This window comes from Lingula anatina, chromosome 1 (assembly GCF_051362555.1).
Source record: "Lingula anatina isolate TDL-2025a chromosome 1, LinAna3.0, whole genome shotgun sequence".
Taxonomy (NCBI): Eukaryota; Metazoa; Brachiopoda; class Lingulata; order Lingulida; family Lingulidae; genus Lingula; species Lingula anatina.
In genome coordinates, this window is record NC_141767.1 from 12,312,774 (window position 1) to 12,329,974 (window position 17,201).

General features: G+C 36.6%; 1 protein-coding gene across 7 annotated transcripts; it reads left to right on the top strand.

Moving 5' to 3' along the window:
* Window positions 1-129: 129 nt before the first annotated feature.
* Window positions 130-17,167, top strand: LOC106171240 (organic cation transporter protein). 7 transcript variants are annotated; one of them, XM_087000527.1, is made up of 12 exons: window positions 131-499; window positions 7,450-7,507; window positions 8,420-8,449; window positions 12,256-12,613; window positions 12,787-13,017; window positions 13,629-13,825; window positions 14,241-14,474; window positions 14,657-14,791; window positions 14,949-15,034; window positions 15,248-15,368; window positions 15,754-15,826; window positions 16,047-17,167. In XM_087000527.1, the coding sequence occupies exons 3-12, from the start codon at window positions 8,433-8,435 to the stop codon at window positions 16,254-16,256; spliced, it is 1,662 nt and encodes a 553-aa protein (XP_086856653.1). In that variant the 5' UTR covers window positions 131-499; window positions 7,450-7,507; window positions 8,420-8,432; the 3' UTR covers window positions 16,257-17,167. The 7 variants fall into 7 exon arrangements, with proteins under 7 accessions (XP_013406939.2, XP_086856653.1, XP_013406940.2 ...); XM_013551485.3 differs by lacking the exon at window positions 8,420-8,449 and having other exon boundaries at window positions 130-499; window positions 7,450-7,508; XM_087000528.1 differs by lacking the exon at window positions 131-499 and having other exon boundaries at window positions 7,436-7,506.
* The last annotated feature ends 34 nt before the right edge of the window (window positions 17,168-17,201 follow it).

A 17,201-nucleotide genomic window follows, 5' to 3' on the forward strand; every position in this document is an offset into this window, starting at 1 on the left:
GCCCGGGCTTGTCCGACCAATGATTTCACTGCATCAGTGCACGCCACACTAAAACCGCGAAAAGCCCATTTGGGATCTTGTGCGTCATCAAGACATGCGTAGCTAACACAAGGAGTGTTTATAATATCCGGGACTTCGAAGAATGGCTGCGCCTTACAAAAAGGGATGAAGGGCCCGACCACCAGCATTGTGATAACTTCTGAACCAACGAAAGTCGGAAGCTCCGAAAACATTGCACTCTTTGAAAAGGGTTTTTTAAACATTTTTATGCACATGCACTGGCAGTGGAAGTTTTATCTCGATTCAAACAACCTACAAGCTCAATTAAACATAAGGTGGACTGTTTGTGCTGCTTGCGTGTTGTCCTTGAACTAAGCCTGAACTCATCCCCAATGAAAGCCGAGTTATAGGCACCTCCCTTTGTTTACTATAATCCATTTTAAACGCTGCCGGATTTTGAGCGAGTTCATTATCTGTCGCTTCACAGCGGAAGTATAAGGTAAGCTTCATATGTGTGTTAGCTTGAGCGAAAGTCCTTGGTCTTCACAGCAAGCGGTTTTTATCTGCTGTGCGCTTCTGCTGCGTGTTTATGGGAGAAATTGGAGACCTAAATCTTGGGGCTATTTGATGTCTACCCATTTAACTTTGACTAACTGCATGACATTGGAATATTTGCATCAACGAAAGTAAAAAGAAAAAAAGGTCTTGATATTTTATAATAATTCGTAAGGTGAATAGTCCACATGTGTGGAAAACGTCTTTCAGCATCTGTTGAGTAAGGTCTCAGCTGATAGTGCATACCATTAGTGTGTAGTGCAGTGAGATAATATAAGGATGTGTTTATAAGATAAGAACTGCTGAATCATCTGTGAAGCATTTACGATTCTTAAAACATTTGACAAACTTATCAAGGCTCAACACAGGTGAGGTTTTGTGGTATATTGTTTGTGAAGCAATATTCCACCATTTATTGACTCTGCAGCACTATAAATAAAGGGGTGAATCCCGGACTTGTTTCTGACAGGCTTCCAAATGACTATGAAATATGACTAGTCATGGCCAATTATAGACATTATAGATATGGTATTTCTTGTAATAATTAGATTGATCTTAGATTTAACCGATTGTCAAATTTTACTTTATCAAATGAAAATGAATTTGTAGTCTAGCTACTTTTTAAAGATTTAAAATAATTAAAGATACACTTTTGAATTTTTTATTTTTGGTTGATCTGTTGTAAGTTAGTATGCATATTACAATTCTGTCATGACTGCTGATCACACACTACAATGTCACCTTAATGACCATAATGACTATATTAATATATACTGGCCAAAGAAAGAAACACAATGTTTTGTTTAGAGCACAGTGCTTCAAAATGCCCAAACATGCACGTTAGTTTGGCCACTGTATTCAGTGTCAGAACACCATCTCAGTTCTACAGTAGGGGACTGATACACTTGAGTGAATTCAGACAATGGCTAGCTTTAGGTTTGCATACATCTCATCTGCACACAGTTTAATACTGGGTTCCCATACGTATATTGATCCAACAGGATCAATCCATCTCCAAGGGGTTTCTTGCTTAATTGCTTTCAGCTTAAGTGGTTAAGATGTCTGACATGCTTACTGAAGCTGCTAAACGTTAAGTAATTACCCCCTAGCAGCTTCAGCAGGCGTGGCAGACATCTAAGCTGCTTTAGTTGATAGCAGTTTAGCGAGAATGCCCTTGGAGATAGATTGATCCACAGTTAGTATGAAAGGGTCTGGGAATGGTCCCTAGGACAAAAGTCTTGCATAAAAGAAAATTCAGTTGTCCAAAAGTGCATAAGGTCTGGGTGAAAAATACATTTACAAGTGAACTTGCTATTCCATTTTACAAGTGTAAAACATTTGGAGTGTTATTAATATTAATCCCAAATGTCCCAAAGTTACTTTTGAGTCCTCTAAATTTATGGTTGAAGATGGTTTGAAGATTTAGACTGGAACTTTTTTCCCTATCAATGTGGTAAGTTGCCTAGCCAATAGGAGCAGTCAAATTGACGCCTACTCTCTTGTGACCTTGACTGTTACTATCATAGGAAAGTTGGAAGAGCACATGTAAGTAGTGCTAAGCAACCAAGTCCGTTCCTTCAAAAATCTCAAGGTCAAATAAGCCTTATTACTGGCAATTTAGGCCTCCCCATTGGTTAAAAGGTATAAATTGTTTCTACAGGATAGAGAGTTATAATTTTTAACTGACAACCACGAAAAATTGGCACATTTAGTGCGGTAAGCAGTCTTCAATAATTATTATATTAGATTTTTTTAAACAAAATGTATAAACATAAATTACACTCGCAGTTATGGAAATGGTTTAAAATGATATTGTGGGACACCTTATAGACTAAGAGACCATTCCCAAGCCCTATTGTATTAACTGTGGATTGATCTCACTATCTCCCTATCTCATTAAATTGCAATTAACTTAAGCAGCTTACATGTCTGTCACACCTACTGAAGCTGCTAGGGAGTAATTAATTATCGTTTAGCAGCTTCAGTAGGTATGCCAGACATCTAAGCCGCTTAAGCTGAAAGCCATTTAACGAGAAACCCCTTGGAGGTGGATCAATCCTGTTAGATCGATCTAGGTATGGGAACCCAGTCAAAGACTGAATTCCATGCTGACGTCATGACATGGCTTCCTGATCTGGACAGGGGTCGTGCCCTTGGCCATTACCTTTGGCAAAGTGTTATAACTTATAGTTTGGGCAGGCATAATTGGCAGTTTCTAGGCAGAATTGATGGTGATTATGCCATTCATACATCAACCCCTAATCCTACGTGTGCTTCAGTAGGATAACGCCTATCTCCATACTGCCAGGAGAGCACAAGCAAACCAGAAGCAGGAGCAGGTCCAGACTTTTCTTCTTTAGGCCAGATATGTCCCCCCATTGCGCATGCCTGGAATGAAAGGGACAGATGACTTCATAACTGCTAGCCACAGCCTACCACGGTCATAGTGTTTGGAGCTGCACTGGCGAAAGGATGGAGAAGGATGACGTATAAAACCATAGACATTACAAGACATACATTTTTTTTTTTTTTTGCTAGCATATATAGAAGTGTACAAGAAGACAAAAGCTCTGATGTGTACTGAAAATTGAAAAAGAATAGATACAGAAACCAAATCACCCTCAATCCAATTCACCCACCAAAAACATCCCAGGGTACATTGTTGTGGTATGTGTGTGTGTGTGTGTGTGTCAATGCACCTTGTCAACCAAAAACAATATAACAGTACTTAAAAGTGTTCAGACAAATCCGTACTTTGGAGTCATTCTCTCTTCTGACCTGAAATGGTCGATTCACATTAATAACTTGTGTAAAAAAGCCAGCAGTTCATTAGGATTCATTAGAAGGAACCTACACTTTAGCCCAGCACTCACACGAAAGTAAGCATACATAGCCCTTGTCCATTCCACTTTGGAGTACGATGCCATCATATGGGACCCCTACTTACAATCGGATATGAACAAAATGGAATAAATTCATAGGAAGGCTGCACGTTTTATCACTGTGGATTATAAGTCACAGTCCCCAAATAGTGTTACCTCCATGTTAAAATCACTTGATCTCCCTCTGCTGCAGTACCGAGGAAGGAACTGCGGCTAACTTTTCTTTTCAAGGTGGTTGAGGGGTTGGTACCAGCAGTACCCTCTGATACTTATTTAATACCAGCTTCTGACAAGCGTCATGTAAGGGCCAGATCATTCACTGACTTTGACACTGAAAACATTATAAATGGAATAAACAACAGTCGCTGTTACTGTTTGCAACACTGAAATACGCCAGTTAGAATTTTTTTTCTTTATCAGAACAGTCTTCAAGTGGAACAAACTGAGTGACCAACAAGTTACAGTACAAACTGCAGAAGGCTTCAGATTAGGCTTACAGTGTGACTAACTTGTAAGCTTCCCATGCGCTCCCTCTTCCTGTCTATCATATACCAGTAGTGGTCCTTTAGAGGTATATTGACAGATACAGATACTTCAGGATACTAAGCACTGCTCAAATTTTAAAATACTGTTGTGTTATAATTTCCACCTACATCACTGTGTAACACCAATTTTAAAATTTGTTGCCTATGGGTGCATTTCTCAGGTTGCCTGTCAGTCAAGCTCAACAGTTGACAAGTCAAACCATGTATGCCATTGGCTATAACAAGCTGTTCACAAGCATATTCAGGTAGAGGATCAAATGCAATTAGGTACAGCAGCTACCTGACTTGCCTTTTGGAAACGTTACACTGTCCTTTGGAATATGTGTTTAGCTGAAAACTATATAACTAGTGGAGGCATGCCAAGATATTCATGAAAAATTCTGACCAGTTTCCAAAAACCTGAGGACCCCTCCCCCTAATAGGATAGATGTCATGCATTTGCACGTGTCAAGGCAATTTCAATTTGTGTCAGGTATCCAGATCATATTACCAGCCATGTGATGGAAAAGCAATGTAATTCATATACACCAAAATGGCATTTAACTGGAATTTGGATTGCTATCAACCACTGTTGATCTCTTGTTCCTCAAAATGGTTTTTATAATAAAACCCACTTTCACCTGTAGGTACATAATTCAAACAGACATTTGTTATAGTTTACGATTTTCACTCTGGACAAAATCTTACCAAATGCATTCATCCACTCTGTAGTGGACCCAGGCTTTTACAACGGGGGTGGGGTTACAAGGTTTAAAATATTTCACTCTTCTCTGGGGAAATATTAAGTATATCTTTCTACTCCTTCTTGGTTTCTATGGCCAAAAGAGTGGGATTACCCATATGCATTGGTTCTCTCACTACAATCTCCTTCCACACAGGTTGTTTTTCTGTGTTGTTGCCTGTAGTTACACATACAAAGACAATCTTTAAGCAAACTAGAAATGGTGTACTTTCACCTCTTCTGAACTTCCCACCAAAGCTTGAGACCAAGATTAATTAATGGCACTTAACTGTAAACAAATCACAAAGGTTTTTTGAAGAGGCAACTCTAAAACTTGACACTACGTAGATCTGCTACAGAGACTGACATTTTGTCCTTTATCACAAGGACATTTCAGAGAACTGTCAATACAGGTGACACTGCTGGTGGTTTTGCAGTCATTACTTGACAGTCAGCACAGTTTTTTGAAGAGGATAGACATGAGACAACAAAGGCAGCCAGAGAGCATGTGCACAGAAAATAGTCCCTGCCTGCCATCCTAGACTTCCAGTGTCAGATGTGCCAGAGGCAAATGCAAGTCCAGAATTGGGCTATTTAGCCATATGAAGACTCACAAACACCTCTCAGAAAGTCCCCTCAAACTGTGGGACCACCACTAATAAAATAGGAGACAGTTTTACTGTTAAATATTGGGCACAAAGATGGAAAGAATCAGCTTGGTTTTTTCTCCTCGTGCCCCCCTTCAAAGCAGTGGGGGCAAACGGAATTGCTTTGCACATGCTACTAGGTCAGTCAGTCCATAACCAGACATTGGCCAACCGATAAATTGAGAACTATTTGGTAGGGAGATCATTCCTCACATTTAGATGACCCCCTTCCATTTAGAGGTCAGTAGGTCAAAGGTCAACATGACAGTAAAACTTTGTCTGACCAATTGATGCAGAACAACTATTTGACTTACTGGGGGTATCTGGGTTTTACAAACATCTCTTGTTTATTATTAAAGTAACACATAAGAAAGAATGTTAAAAGGTGTTGTTATGACTGTATAACGTTATCATAAAAAATCATTCAAGTTTAGTCACTTAATGGATGGTTAATTAGATATTCAATAATAATTTATAAATAATAATGATTTATTGAGCACAAAGAAATGGTTTACATTTACAGGCTCTCTAACTAATACAAATATTAAAAGAATAATTTATATAGTAAACTATGCTCATCCACGCAGAAATACACGCTTTTTAATTGCCCTGTTTATATACATATTATATTCTGTGCATGCTACAAACACCTTTTTCATCCTCTCGAGAAGGAAGTTGCATTGTGGAAAAGTGATTCCTTGTCATGTCGAATCACTAGTAGCGGTGCTTAAAGCTATGCCCCTGGTTATGTGCTGTGTGTCCCACTGCTACAATTACAATAAGAGTCTGAGAGGTTGACACTTGGGGACTTTTAAAGTTCCCAATGGACCCGTCAGAATGAAAAATATGGGTTTACAACATTGGTAGAGCTGGAAAGTAAGGAAACTCTTGGGCTAAGAACAGGGCACCGTGTTTACATGGTATGCACAAATACAGGAAATTTTTATTTTTTTTCAAAAATCTCTCAAGATATCCCTCAAATAAGACATGAAAACATAAATAATTGATACTACATGAACACATGATAGTAAATGAAATGATGTTGCCACACCTTGTATTAGACATGTGCCTGTCCACAAACCAGTTAAAACTGTGTACATGTTTGCTGACTACTCTTAGACCCCATTCCCAGAGATTAGATCGATCCAAACTAGATCGACCTAACTCCCAGGGGGTTCACGCTAAATAGCTGTCAGCCGAGCGGGCACGAAAGTTAATTACCACCTTACAGCTTGTAGTAGGCGGGACGGACATTTAAGCCAGATTATCTGACAGTAATCTAGTGAGACACCCCACGGGGATAGATCGATCTAAAATCTATGGGAATGCGCCCTTATTATAACAAATATAATGTGTCTCTTTCATACATAAATAAAACAAATGATTGATACTACATGATCAGATGATAGTAAATGAAGTGATGTTGCCACAGCTTGTATTAGACATGTGCCTGTCCATAAACCAGACAAAACTGTGTAAGGGTTTGCTGACTACTTTTGTTTTATATCAAATATAATGTGTCTCTTTCATACATGCATATCTTCATGGCCGAAAGCATTTCAAAGAACTCTGAAGGCAAAGACCATCATCACTAAAGAAAGTGCAACCAAGGCTCGGTGATGTCAAGTTGTACAACACACTACATTTATACTGTGAAAGGAAACATTTATTTGCTTGATTCAACAACCAAATAATTCTTCTTCTTTCCTGTAGTTGACGCATTTCTGTGCTTCAGCCACCTTTTTAATCATGGCACTGTGCATGCTACAAACACCTTTTTTTATACCAGCACCAGGTATGTCACCTTCACATAGCACTGCCTCGCTGTAAACAGAAGAGGACTACAGTGACCACTTCTCATTTCCGCAAAAGATGAAAATCATCTGTTGCTAGGACCCTGCAGGGATGGCGCTTGCAGATATGGGGAGATCGTTAGGGGATAAGGTGGCATTACTTTTAAGGGAGGTTGACCATATTTAGTTTACAGATCAGTTAGTCCAGGGATCATCTGTTGTGAAAGCCAATGGGACTGAATATGCAATAAAAGAAATTTCGGATAGGAATAGATTTTGTATTGACTCTTAGTTTCTTTGTTTCAGTGATCAGCTAAGTTTTTTTCCTGTTTTAAAGAAGGTGAACGGTTTTCTAGAAAAAAAAGGTAAGTTACCTTAACTGGCCTTATACAAAGTTTCCATTAGTGACTTTGATTGTCCAGTTAATGACTTGGAACTGTAATTTAGTATTGGATTAAATCAATACTGACTCCAAGCATTGCCTTTTTGACTGAACTGTAAGTCTGGTCTTTCAACACTTTCATGTTAGAGAACGTATGCATATATATTAAATTTTGTGCGATTTGGTTGAAAGCCAACCAAGAGCTCACAAATTGTTGAGAATTGATAAAATGGGAATATTCAAATATCAATTCAAAGTCATAATTCAGTGATCTAAGATCAGTAACTAGTGACCCCAAGCCATAAACTGCAATGATCTTTTAAGAGCCATGTTTTTGATTCTGTGTGAAATTCAGTTTAGTAGGTTAAATTTCATAGCACCTTTTCTGTTTTTGCCTTCAGTCATTTTTCAATACAGGCCCATGGAGACAGTTTAAGAAAAGAGCCAGAATGGCTAGAGTTAAAATTTTGCCCAAGCAAAGAAATGTCAAAACACATAAAAGTTTCTGTTAGCATTGTTAAAATGTGTCATTGTTGGCGTATATATTTTGAGATATATTTACCTTCCATGAGCTATACACACACACACACACACACACACACACACTTTTCTGGAATTGTAAATTAACTGGGCATAGAAATGTTTTGTATTTAAGACACTATGTAAGACACCATTTACTAGTAAATATAATCTCATACAATGTTCAACAATATGACACATTTTCTCAATTTAAAATTCCCCGTTGATTTATGCCATGTATTGTTCGTGTATTGATTAAGATGGAGAGAAAGACACTGCAGTTTACTCCTTTTTCTGCAATGATGTGAGACCATTTAGAAAGTTTTCTTTCAATAAAATGTCACATACATACAATGGCAATCTTTTTTTGCTTTGAAAGCGTACAACAATGGAGGGAAGAAAACTGTAAGTTGTTCAATATCTTGTGGAATATTGTTTATCTTGCTATTTTGAATCAAAACAGTGCTTTCATTATTTGCACTAAGTACATTCAGAGCAAGTCTTATTTAATCTCTTATCACATATTTAACATGGGCTGGTATTTACTATTTTAAGTTGCAGAGGTGATCCCTTTGCCTAGTTACTTCAGTTGGATTTTTTGGGTTCAAAATAGACATGTTCTGAATGCACCTGAGGACAGGAAATTGATGCTTTTCTGTATATTCTCCCTTTTTTTATTTCTTTTTGACTCTGGAGTGAAATGTGTCATGTTATCAGTTGATAGATTAAAGATTGGTGTGGTTTTGGATAGAATTGAGCAAATTTGGTTTCACTGTGGTAATTGCATGTTCATATATTTCTTGTGGTATAACCTCATACACTAACTTTATCAAGAAGAATTTTAGTTTTTGAAGAGTAATTATATAGTTTTTTTACATTACTTTCATTATTAGGTTTATTTCACTGCATGTGAGACCTCCAACCCTATTACAATAACTATTTGTGAATACACTTCATGAGATAATCCTGCTTGATCTATGTCTAATATTGGTTTTCTTCCTGTTTCTGCCTTTAGCAAATAATTCATAAATGTCATTTATGCTTTTTAACCTTTTAACTTCACCAGTTTATTAAATTTAAAGCACTCTTCTGTCAAAAGACAGGCTGTGTTATGCTTCATTCTGTGTAAAGTCACGTCATCCATGAATTAGTTCCATACACCAATGCACACAATTCATGATGTAATATAATGGTACTTTGGAGTTTCTGGACTTATCAGCTTATGAACTTTGCTGATCGTGCTGGAAAAATATGAAAAAAATGTCCAATTGAGCATACTCTTAGATATAAGAACAAACAGAGCTTGCTGTAATTATAACTATAGTTACTTTACATGTCACAAGTGTGATTTTTTATAACCTTCACCATATAACTTTAACTAAGTCTAAGGTGATGAACCAATGTTCCAGTTGAAGATTGGGACTTTTCCTACTACGTCTTCGCAACCCTCTTCATCAAGATGAACCAAGACTTCTCTGTCCAGTTCTTTGTCACTGGCTAAAGTGGGATTGTGGTCTATGGGCTGTTATGTGTCTCTGACACTTTGCCCCAACTCGACAGAAAGTCTTTTGTATAATCTCATGACATCAAAAGAGTGCCTATATTTCTTCTTTGTGTTTATCAAAAGCATCTTCATAAGGCTGTGTGCAGCAGGTCACCTTACTGCTGTGTCCGGTAATTTTTCTACTTTCCATATTTAAAATTCCTGCCCCCACTAATGCAAGTTCTAATTTGGTGGGAATAAACACCAATGAGAGGACCGATACCAGGGCCATAGATTGATTTTTCACTAGATATTCACAGACATGTCTTTTGATAAATGGATGGTCATTTGGTTCTCTGTTCTTCTCTGGAAATGTGGAAAATGCGCCTATAATGTCTGCCACCACAGAGGGTAGAGGGCTACTATGTTTATTTTGATGGTTTGTTCATTCATCTTTGTTTCCTTGCATGTCTGTATCAGCCTGTTTCATGATTGTCCCAACCCTTTGCTTAAATAAGGACTTTGTTGTGCATATAAGGCTTTGCAAAAACATTTGAAAAAGAGGCCATCCTTTTGCAGTATTTGCACTTCCCTTCGATAACATTCATTCCTCATGTATCATTCTGAAAATAGAGCATACTTTTATATAGTACTCACACTTTTCTGTACTGAAATATTATTATTATTATTATTTCAAAATGGCAAATTTATAAATGTATGCAATGTGTGTCATATTGAAGGCCCACCCTAATTAATTTTTATAAACAACATTCAAAAACTCACCTGGTGAACAGTTTGAACCATCCTGGTGTTTTATTTCAGATCTGAGTCATGACAGGCAATAACCTATTTTTCCCAAATTTTCTTCCTCCAGGGTGGGAATTAATCTCATTTTATCTTGTAGGTTTAAAATTGGACACATTCTACTTTCTCTGAAAATGTTTATTGACCACTTGGCACCATGTTGAGGTTTTTGAAGGATTCTGCTGGCTGTTTCTTGCAAATGTCAATTGATAAATAGTGTGCACAAAGTGCAGTTCCTCTGCATATAGTTTCTGTGCTGTTATTTCAAGAAGCTGAGAAACCACATTTTTCCATTGTCCTCTGTTAACAATGGAATATCCCCCTTTGAATATATGCAGCTTTTCCCAAAAGACAGATGCCCTATGGGTGCAAAATATGCAAAATAAGTTGTCAAAAACTAGTTCTGGTCAAGATCATAACTGAAGTTCAAGTGTTAGAAGGGTGTTTTGCTCACCAGTGGTTATAATTAGGGGTGAAGAGCTGTGGGATTAGTCATCATCTGCATCTGCTTTTTCCACAAACGGCTTTACTACTTTATGGAGGCTATTTTAGTTCTCTTTGCTCTGGCAGGGATGGTCCAGTGTGATATATGTGTATGGCAAGAATTGTCTAATATTTATCAAATGCCAGTTTGAAAAGACAGAAAAGTGGTTTCTGCAGATGAATGAACAGTCCTCCTGTTGCCAGCAGGCAGGGATTTGTGAAATCAACTAAGTTTTCCTATTGTTCATTAGAAAATTTGCCTTGTTACGTAATGGTTTATTATACGATTCTTACTGGCCATTTGGTCATGGAAGAATTGCCATTTCACATACATTCTGCTTGCAACCTGTCTTTTTTTTTCTTGCAAGGGGTCCTCTGAATTTGCATCATTTGCAAAAATCTCTGATTTGGATCTCACACTTTCCTAAAGAGGTGCAATGTTGAAGAATTTGTTATTGTTTCTTATATGGATTCTTTGAGGTCTAAAAGTCCACAAGAAAAGTAGAGGGAGTCAAACACAGGATAGGAACACTTTTTTTCACCCCACTACTTGTTGGGAAAAGTATAGTCAAATCAGATGGTGCTTTTCACACAGGTAATAGAACAGCGAGTTTCCTGGGACCATCGAAACTGGGGTTAGGATGGACACTCAAGTAAGGGTTTGTAATAGTATTTGGTTGTTCTGCCAGTATATATGGTAATGGATGCCTTGCATCTTTAGCTTCCTAAACTAAAAAGGTCATATAAGAACATTCTGTGTAACAATGAAATGGGAATGTGAGATGGCATTTATTATACATTACAACAAAAGTGTATAAAAGACCAAAACAACTGAGAGGTCATTTCAAGTTGGTGATGGGCATATTTTCTGTTATATTTCCTTCTGTTACATAAATTACTGTTAATTTATTTCCTTATTAAAGGTGCTATTGGATAAATCTGCAAAATAAATATAAGGGCAAATGGGAGTCATGCAAATATTACTCAAACTGTGTATCACTAACTTGACACGTGTTCACTATTTTAATGGAATGCCCCCAGAACAGGTTCCACTGTGACAATCATATGACCTAGCTTATGTTACCCTCTATGCTAACAGTATATGTTATTTCCAAGCCCATTATTATGACCAGTATGAAAAGAATTGCAACAATGGGAACCTGAAGATTACTACTGATCCACACATTTTAAACTGGTGTGATCTGTGAAATTGGGTATATAGGCATGGAAAAAAACTTGCATGATCCATTTAAAGGGTGTCAAAATCACTTCAACTAAAGCAAGATTAATTGAAGGTAAATGTTTCCGCAGATTTCTTTTACAGTGGGTTGTCATTAATACATGTAGATTAATATCTTCCAAAATAAAGAAATGTGTATTTGCCAAGCCCTGCTATAGCAAAGAATATTGTCTTTTTTTTTTTTTTCTTAAACTTTCTCAGAATGTCAGGGAAGATGGTGTCCACAGGGACTGTCCAGGTGGACAAGTTGTTGGAAAAGTTGGGTCAACCAGGTCGGTACCATGTTTTCATCTACATTCTCATCTGTATGACCTACTGGATTGTGATCTTCAACCACGTTATCATGGCAGTCTATGGGCGGCCACCACCCCACCACTGCACCCTTCCAGAGGGGAACTTTGTGAACAGAAGCATTCCCCTTGAAAAGGGAAAGCCCAGCAGCTGCAAGGTGTATGAAAATTTCACCCAGGTTTATGGAAATGAAACAGTTCCAACACAAGGTTGCTCAGATGGATGGACATACACCCTAGAGCCTGGAGAAACCAATTTTGTTGCAGATGTAGGTTACTGTTCTTATTCTGTGTAAAAATATAAATATCAAATAAATGAATATGAACATTATTATTTCTTATATTTATTATTAAACTTTTCTGTTAAAGTACTAAAAAAAGAGATAAGTTCTTGAAAATATTTTTTCGTTGTTAAATTGAGCAAATGTTTTGTAAATTTTAGTTTGATCTGGTGTGTGATAACAAGCCCCTGGTCAGTTTGGCAACAACCATCTACTTCTGTGGGGTTATGCTGGGAGGACTTATATTTGGTACCCTCTCGGACTTCATTGGCAGAAAGCCAGTATTCCTGATAACCCTGTTTGTCCCAGTTGCAATTGGAGTTGGGATATTCTTTGTGCAGTCATATGTGGCTTTTGTGGTGCTGAGGTTTTTTGTGGGAGTTTGTATGCAGGTAAAATATAAGTTTGACATGGGTTAATTTTTTAGTATTGTAATAATAGCAGTGTTTGAAACTAGAATGTACCCAATGTAGAGTCGGAGGGCTCAATTTGGCCCCTTGCATCCTGAACCTTCCATGTTCTCATAAACAACAAAGCCCAAAGTAACCAAATTATGGTATCCAATTACATTCTCTCTCTCCCTGAACCAATACAATGTCATACACCCCATTTCCATAGATTAGATCGACCTACTTTAGATCGACCTAACTCCCTGGGTGTTCACGCTGAATAGCTGTCAGCCGGGCGGACATGAAAGTTAATTATCCCCTTACAGCTTGTGGTAGGCGGGACAGACATTTAAGTCGGATTATCTGAAAATAATCTAGTGAGACTCCCCGCGGGGATAGATCGATCTAAAATCTATGGGAATAGAGCCATAGTCAGCTGATTTAGCTGTCATTATATATGTACCTGGACAAAAGAAGTCTAGAAAACTGCACTTCATACTACAATAAAAAAGGATAAGAATAGATTAAAATGGGACAAGAATACACATCATCTCTCACTAAATCTCTGCATCATATGGTTTCATGGCACTCAAGCAATATACTTCTTTCATTAGGGACTCCAAACATCAGGACTTGTGTTAATTTTGGAAATGTTCCGTCCAGTCCATCGTACCAAGGCAGGCCTTATTACAGAGCTGTTCTGGGGTTCTGGGGTGCTAATAGTAGGAGTTCTTCAGTGCTTTATCAAGGACTGGCATTATATCCAACTGGCCATTGCTCTTCCACCTGTGCTAGCCATTGGATATATTTGGTAATGATTTTCAGTTAGTGATAGTTGTTAGTTACTATCTTCCAAATAGATACATAATCATTAAATATTTGTGGTAGATTTGGTATTGATACTTCATTTAATATAGGGTTTTCTCAGTTATATGTTTTAATTATTTCAGTTTATTTATTGCTGTGGTGAAGTTCCTGAAAATAAAAGTTTCCATTAGTAGTGACCTTCAATGTTAAATTACCACTAGTATTGATCCATGGGATTCTAGGTTTCTATTGAAGTAAAGTACATTGGTTTCACACAATCTTTGTTTTCTGTTCATGATTATTCGGCTTGAATAAGAATACCATTAAGTGACTTTCCTAGTTTTCTATAGATACTGTTCAGGTATTATTTGTATTGTAGAATACAGGTCTATTTAAACCCTTTGTTTTGCATTCCACAGGATTATACCAGAATCCCCAAGGTGGCTGATTCAGAAGAAGAAATTCAAATTAGCAGAGCAATTTTTCATTAAAGTTGCAAATTTCAATAAAACCGACATCACCTCCTCAATTAGTGATGAATTTGCTGCTGTCCACAAAAAAGAGGATGGGTCTAGTGTGACACACTACACCATCTTGGATATGTTCAAGACTCCAAAGCTCAGGAAGCGTACATTCTTATTGTTTTATATCTGGTATGAATTTTGCTTTTGTTTTTACAGAAGTGAGCATCTGTAAATAATTGTTTTTAGTATTAGACGCAAAGGTAGAATCCTTCATTTATTTCATCATGGTTGTGTAAGTGCAACGAGTAACATTATGTCAGGCCATATCTGTATTCATTGTTATCATTTTATCTTATCTGGTGTTTGCTTAGGTTGTCAATTGCAGTGAACTATTATGGAATGTTATACGGCATTTCTGCATTACCAGGCAACTACTGTCTTAACTTCTTGATCGGTGGTTTTGTTGAGGTACCTGCATATATAGCTACCATATTTTTAGTTGAATGGTAAGTATTATTGGTTTAGAGAGTCAAATAACTTGTATTAAGAAATGTTTAAAGTCTCTTTTAGGCCTTTTTGAATTCTTTTAATCTTAAAGTCTTTTCATGCTGTTCTGTATGGTTTATATCATGGATGAACTAATTACCATTTCTTTGTCTTTAGTTTTGGTCGCAAGAAGATATTACTGTTGTTCTTCTTTGTTGGTGGTGTGACATGTATAGCAGTTAGACTGGTACCTTCTGTTACAGGTAAATAGTCAAACAATGTTTGTCAAATATTTTTGAGCCTGAAAGCATAGCTTTAGTAATAAACGTGAAAATATTGGGGCAAATATTTAAAAAGATGTCCTATTGTTTCTTATTGAATATTTATTTTCACTGTGAATTATTTGTAAACTATCTAGTACATATGTTGTGGCAGTCTCATATTTGCCTTTGTCCAATGTCGGCCTTTGGTTTCAGGATATGGACTTGACATCTCCTGGCTTCCTCTTGTACTTGCCTTGATTGGAAGAGCCAGTAGCGCAGGCAGTTTTGCTGTCATACCACTGTTCACATCAGAGCTCTATCCCACAGTTATAAGGTATACTGTCTGCACATTTGCACAAAAAAAGGTGTTCTTCATTAACTGTACTGTTCTTGTTGGAAAGATTGAGTAAAGATAGACATGTCTGTTATTTTCATTGTTATCATCACCTGGCTATGTCCACATAATCGGCAAAACACTGAAATGTTGAAAGGAAGGAGAATAGTATAGTATAGTATAGTTTATTGGCGAATCAACTTGACATAGGCATATAACCAAGAAAACAAACATGTAACATTTGTGGTAGGTGATGGTGGCAACCACTGTTAACATATAAAAATGAAGTAATGGCCTGCAACTCAACTCAAAATTTAAAAAATACCTATATTTAGATAAGACTCTGCAGATAGATGTATAAAATGTTTTATGATGGTTATTTCAGGAACATTGGAGTTGGAACATGTGCATTCTGGACTCGCCTAGGGGGAGTGTTATTTTCTCCCATCTTACTCTTGGTAAGTGTTAACAAATTTTAGAAATAAATTTTAATAATGTTGCTTCTGGTATGTATCCTTTTGAATTTTAATATTTAAGGACCCTATTAAATAAAATAATATAATATTTGTAATTAAGATTTTTTTCCAGTATCCAACTTTGAAATATTAATTAGGTGGTATAAATAGTAATATTTTTCATAGTTTTAAGTTTATTTTGTTATTTTTTTTTTTTTTTCAGTCTGACTACACCTTTAGGGCGTTCCCCTTTGTATTGTTTGGAGTGATGGCTCTGCTTGCTGGCCTTTTAACTCTTCTTCTCCCAGAGACATTAAACAAGAAACTACCAGAAGTGATTGAGGACGCAGAAAACTTTGGTAAACAGGCAAATGACAAAAGTAGTATTCCAGAGGAAGCAGAAAATGAAACATCTGATGACACGAGACTCTAATTATTTTTGATAGTCGTATTTTGACAGCCTTTTACTGGGATGTTTATTTTAGAATTTATACTGAACGTTTTTGATCTTTTATAACACAGCCAGTTTAAGGCCTGCCTTAAAAATAACATTAAGAATCTTCAAAGCATTATAACATATTTACTCTTTTTACCTCTCAACCATATATAGCTATGGGGGCATTAGATGAGTTCTTTCATCAAGAACTTTATCCTCTAACTTAAGAATAATGTCTAGATCTAGGTATAGTTTTAGTGGGCCTTGGACAAGTTCTTTTTATTGCTGATTTTGACCTACATCATAAAGGTCATTGTCAAGCATATGGCTGAGTGGTTCAGTGCCAATACCACTAGTTATGATGTATTTTGGTGAAATGTTGACCAAATATGAAAGATAAATATAAGAGCATTATTTACTTTAAATAATGGATATAAATGTAATAAGTTATATAGTGATATAAAGATGTTAGGTCCTTTTTTAACAGCATCTATCTGGAGGAGTCTCAATTCTTACATCACACATTATGAGAATGAATTGAGTAAGATATATTTTATTAAAAGCTTAAATTTTTAATGTAATCTCCTTTTTTAAAGCTTAAATAGAATGCAATCTCCTTTTTTAAAGCTTAAATAGAATGTAATCTCCTTTTTTATTGCTTTAGGAAAATGTTCAGCCTACTTTAGTGTTACACTGTCTCATACTTTTCTCAAGATGTGTAGCTAATGACAAATGCTTGAATTAAAAAAAAAGCTTTTATGTGTGAATGAGAACTAAGTGTGTAGAAGGTAGTGGGCTAATTGGATGTTGAATGGCCTAATGTTAGGTGAATGCTTTGGAAAGAAAATATATTTTTGGGTGATTTTGAGAAATAAATGTGTATTAATATGTTTTCATATATGATATGATATGATTATATGTGTTTTAATGGTTTATTTCTTG

What these genes read in the sequence shown, in the direction of transcription:
- LOC106171240 (XM_087000527.1), top strand. An exon ending in AAACCAATTTTGTTGCAGAT is followed by an intron (nt 12,614 to 12,786) that starts GTAGGTTACTGT and finishes TGTAAATTTTAG; the next exon opens with TTTGATCTGGTGTGTGATAA. An exon ending in TTTCTCCCATCTTACTCTTG is followed by an intron (nt 15,827 to 16,046) that starts GTAAGTGTTAAC and finishes TTTTTTTTTCAG; the next exon opens with TCTGACTACACCTTTAGGGC.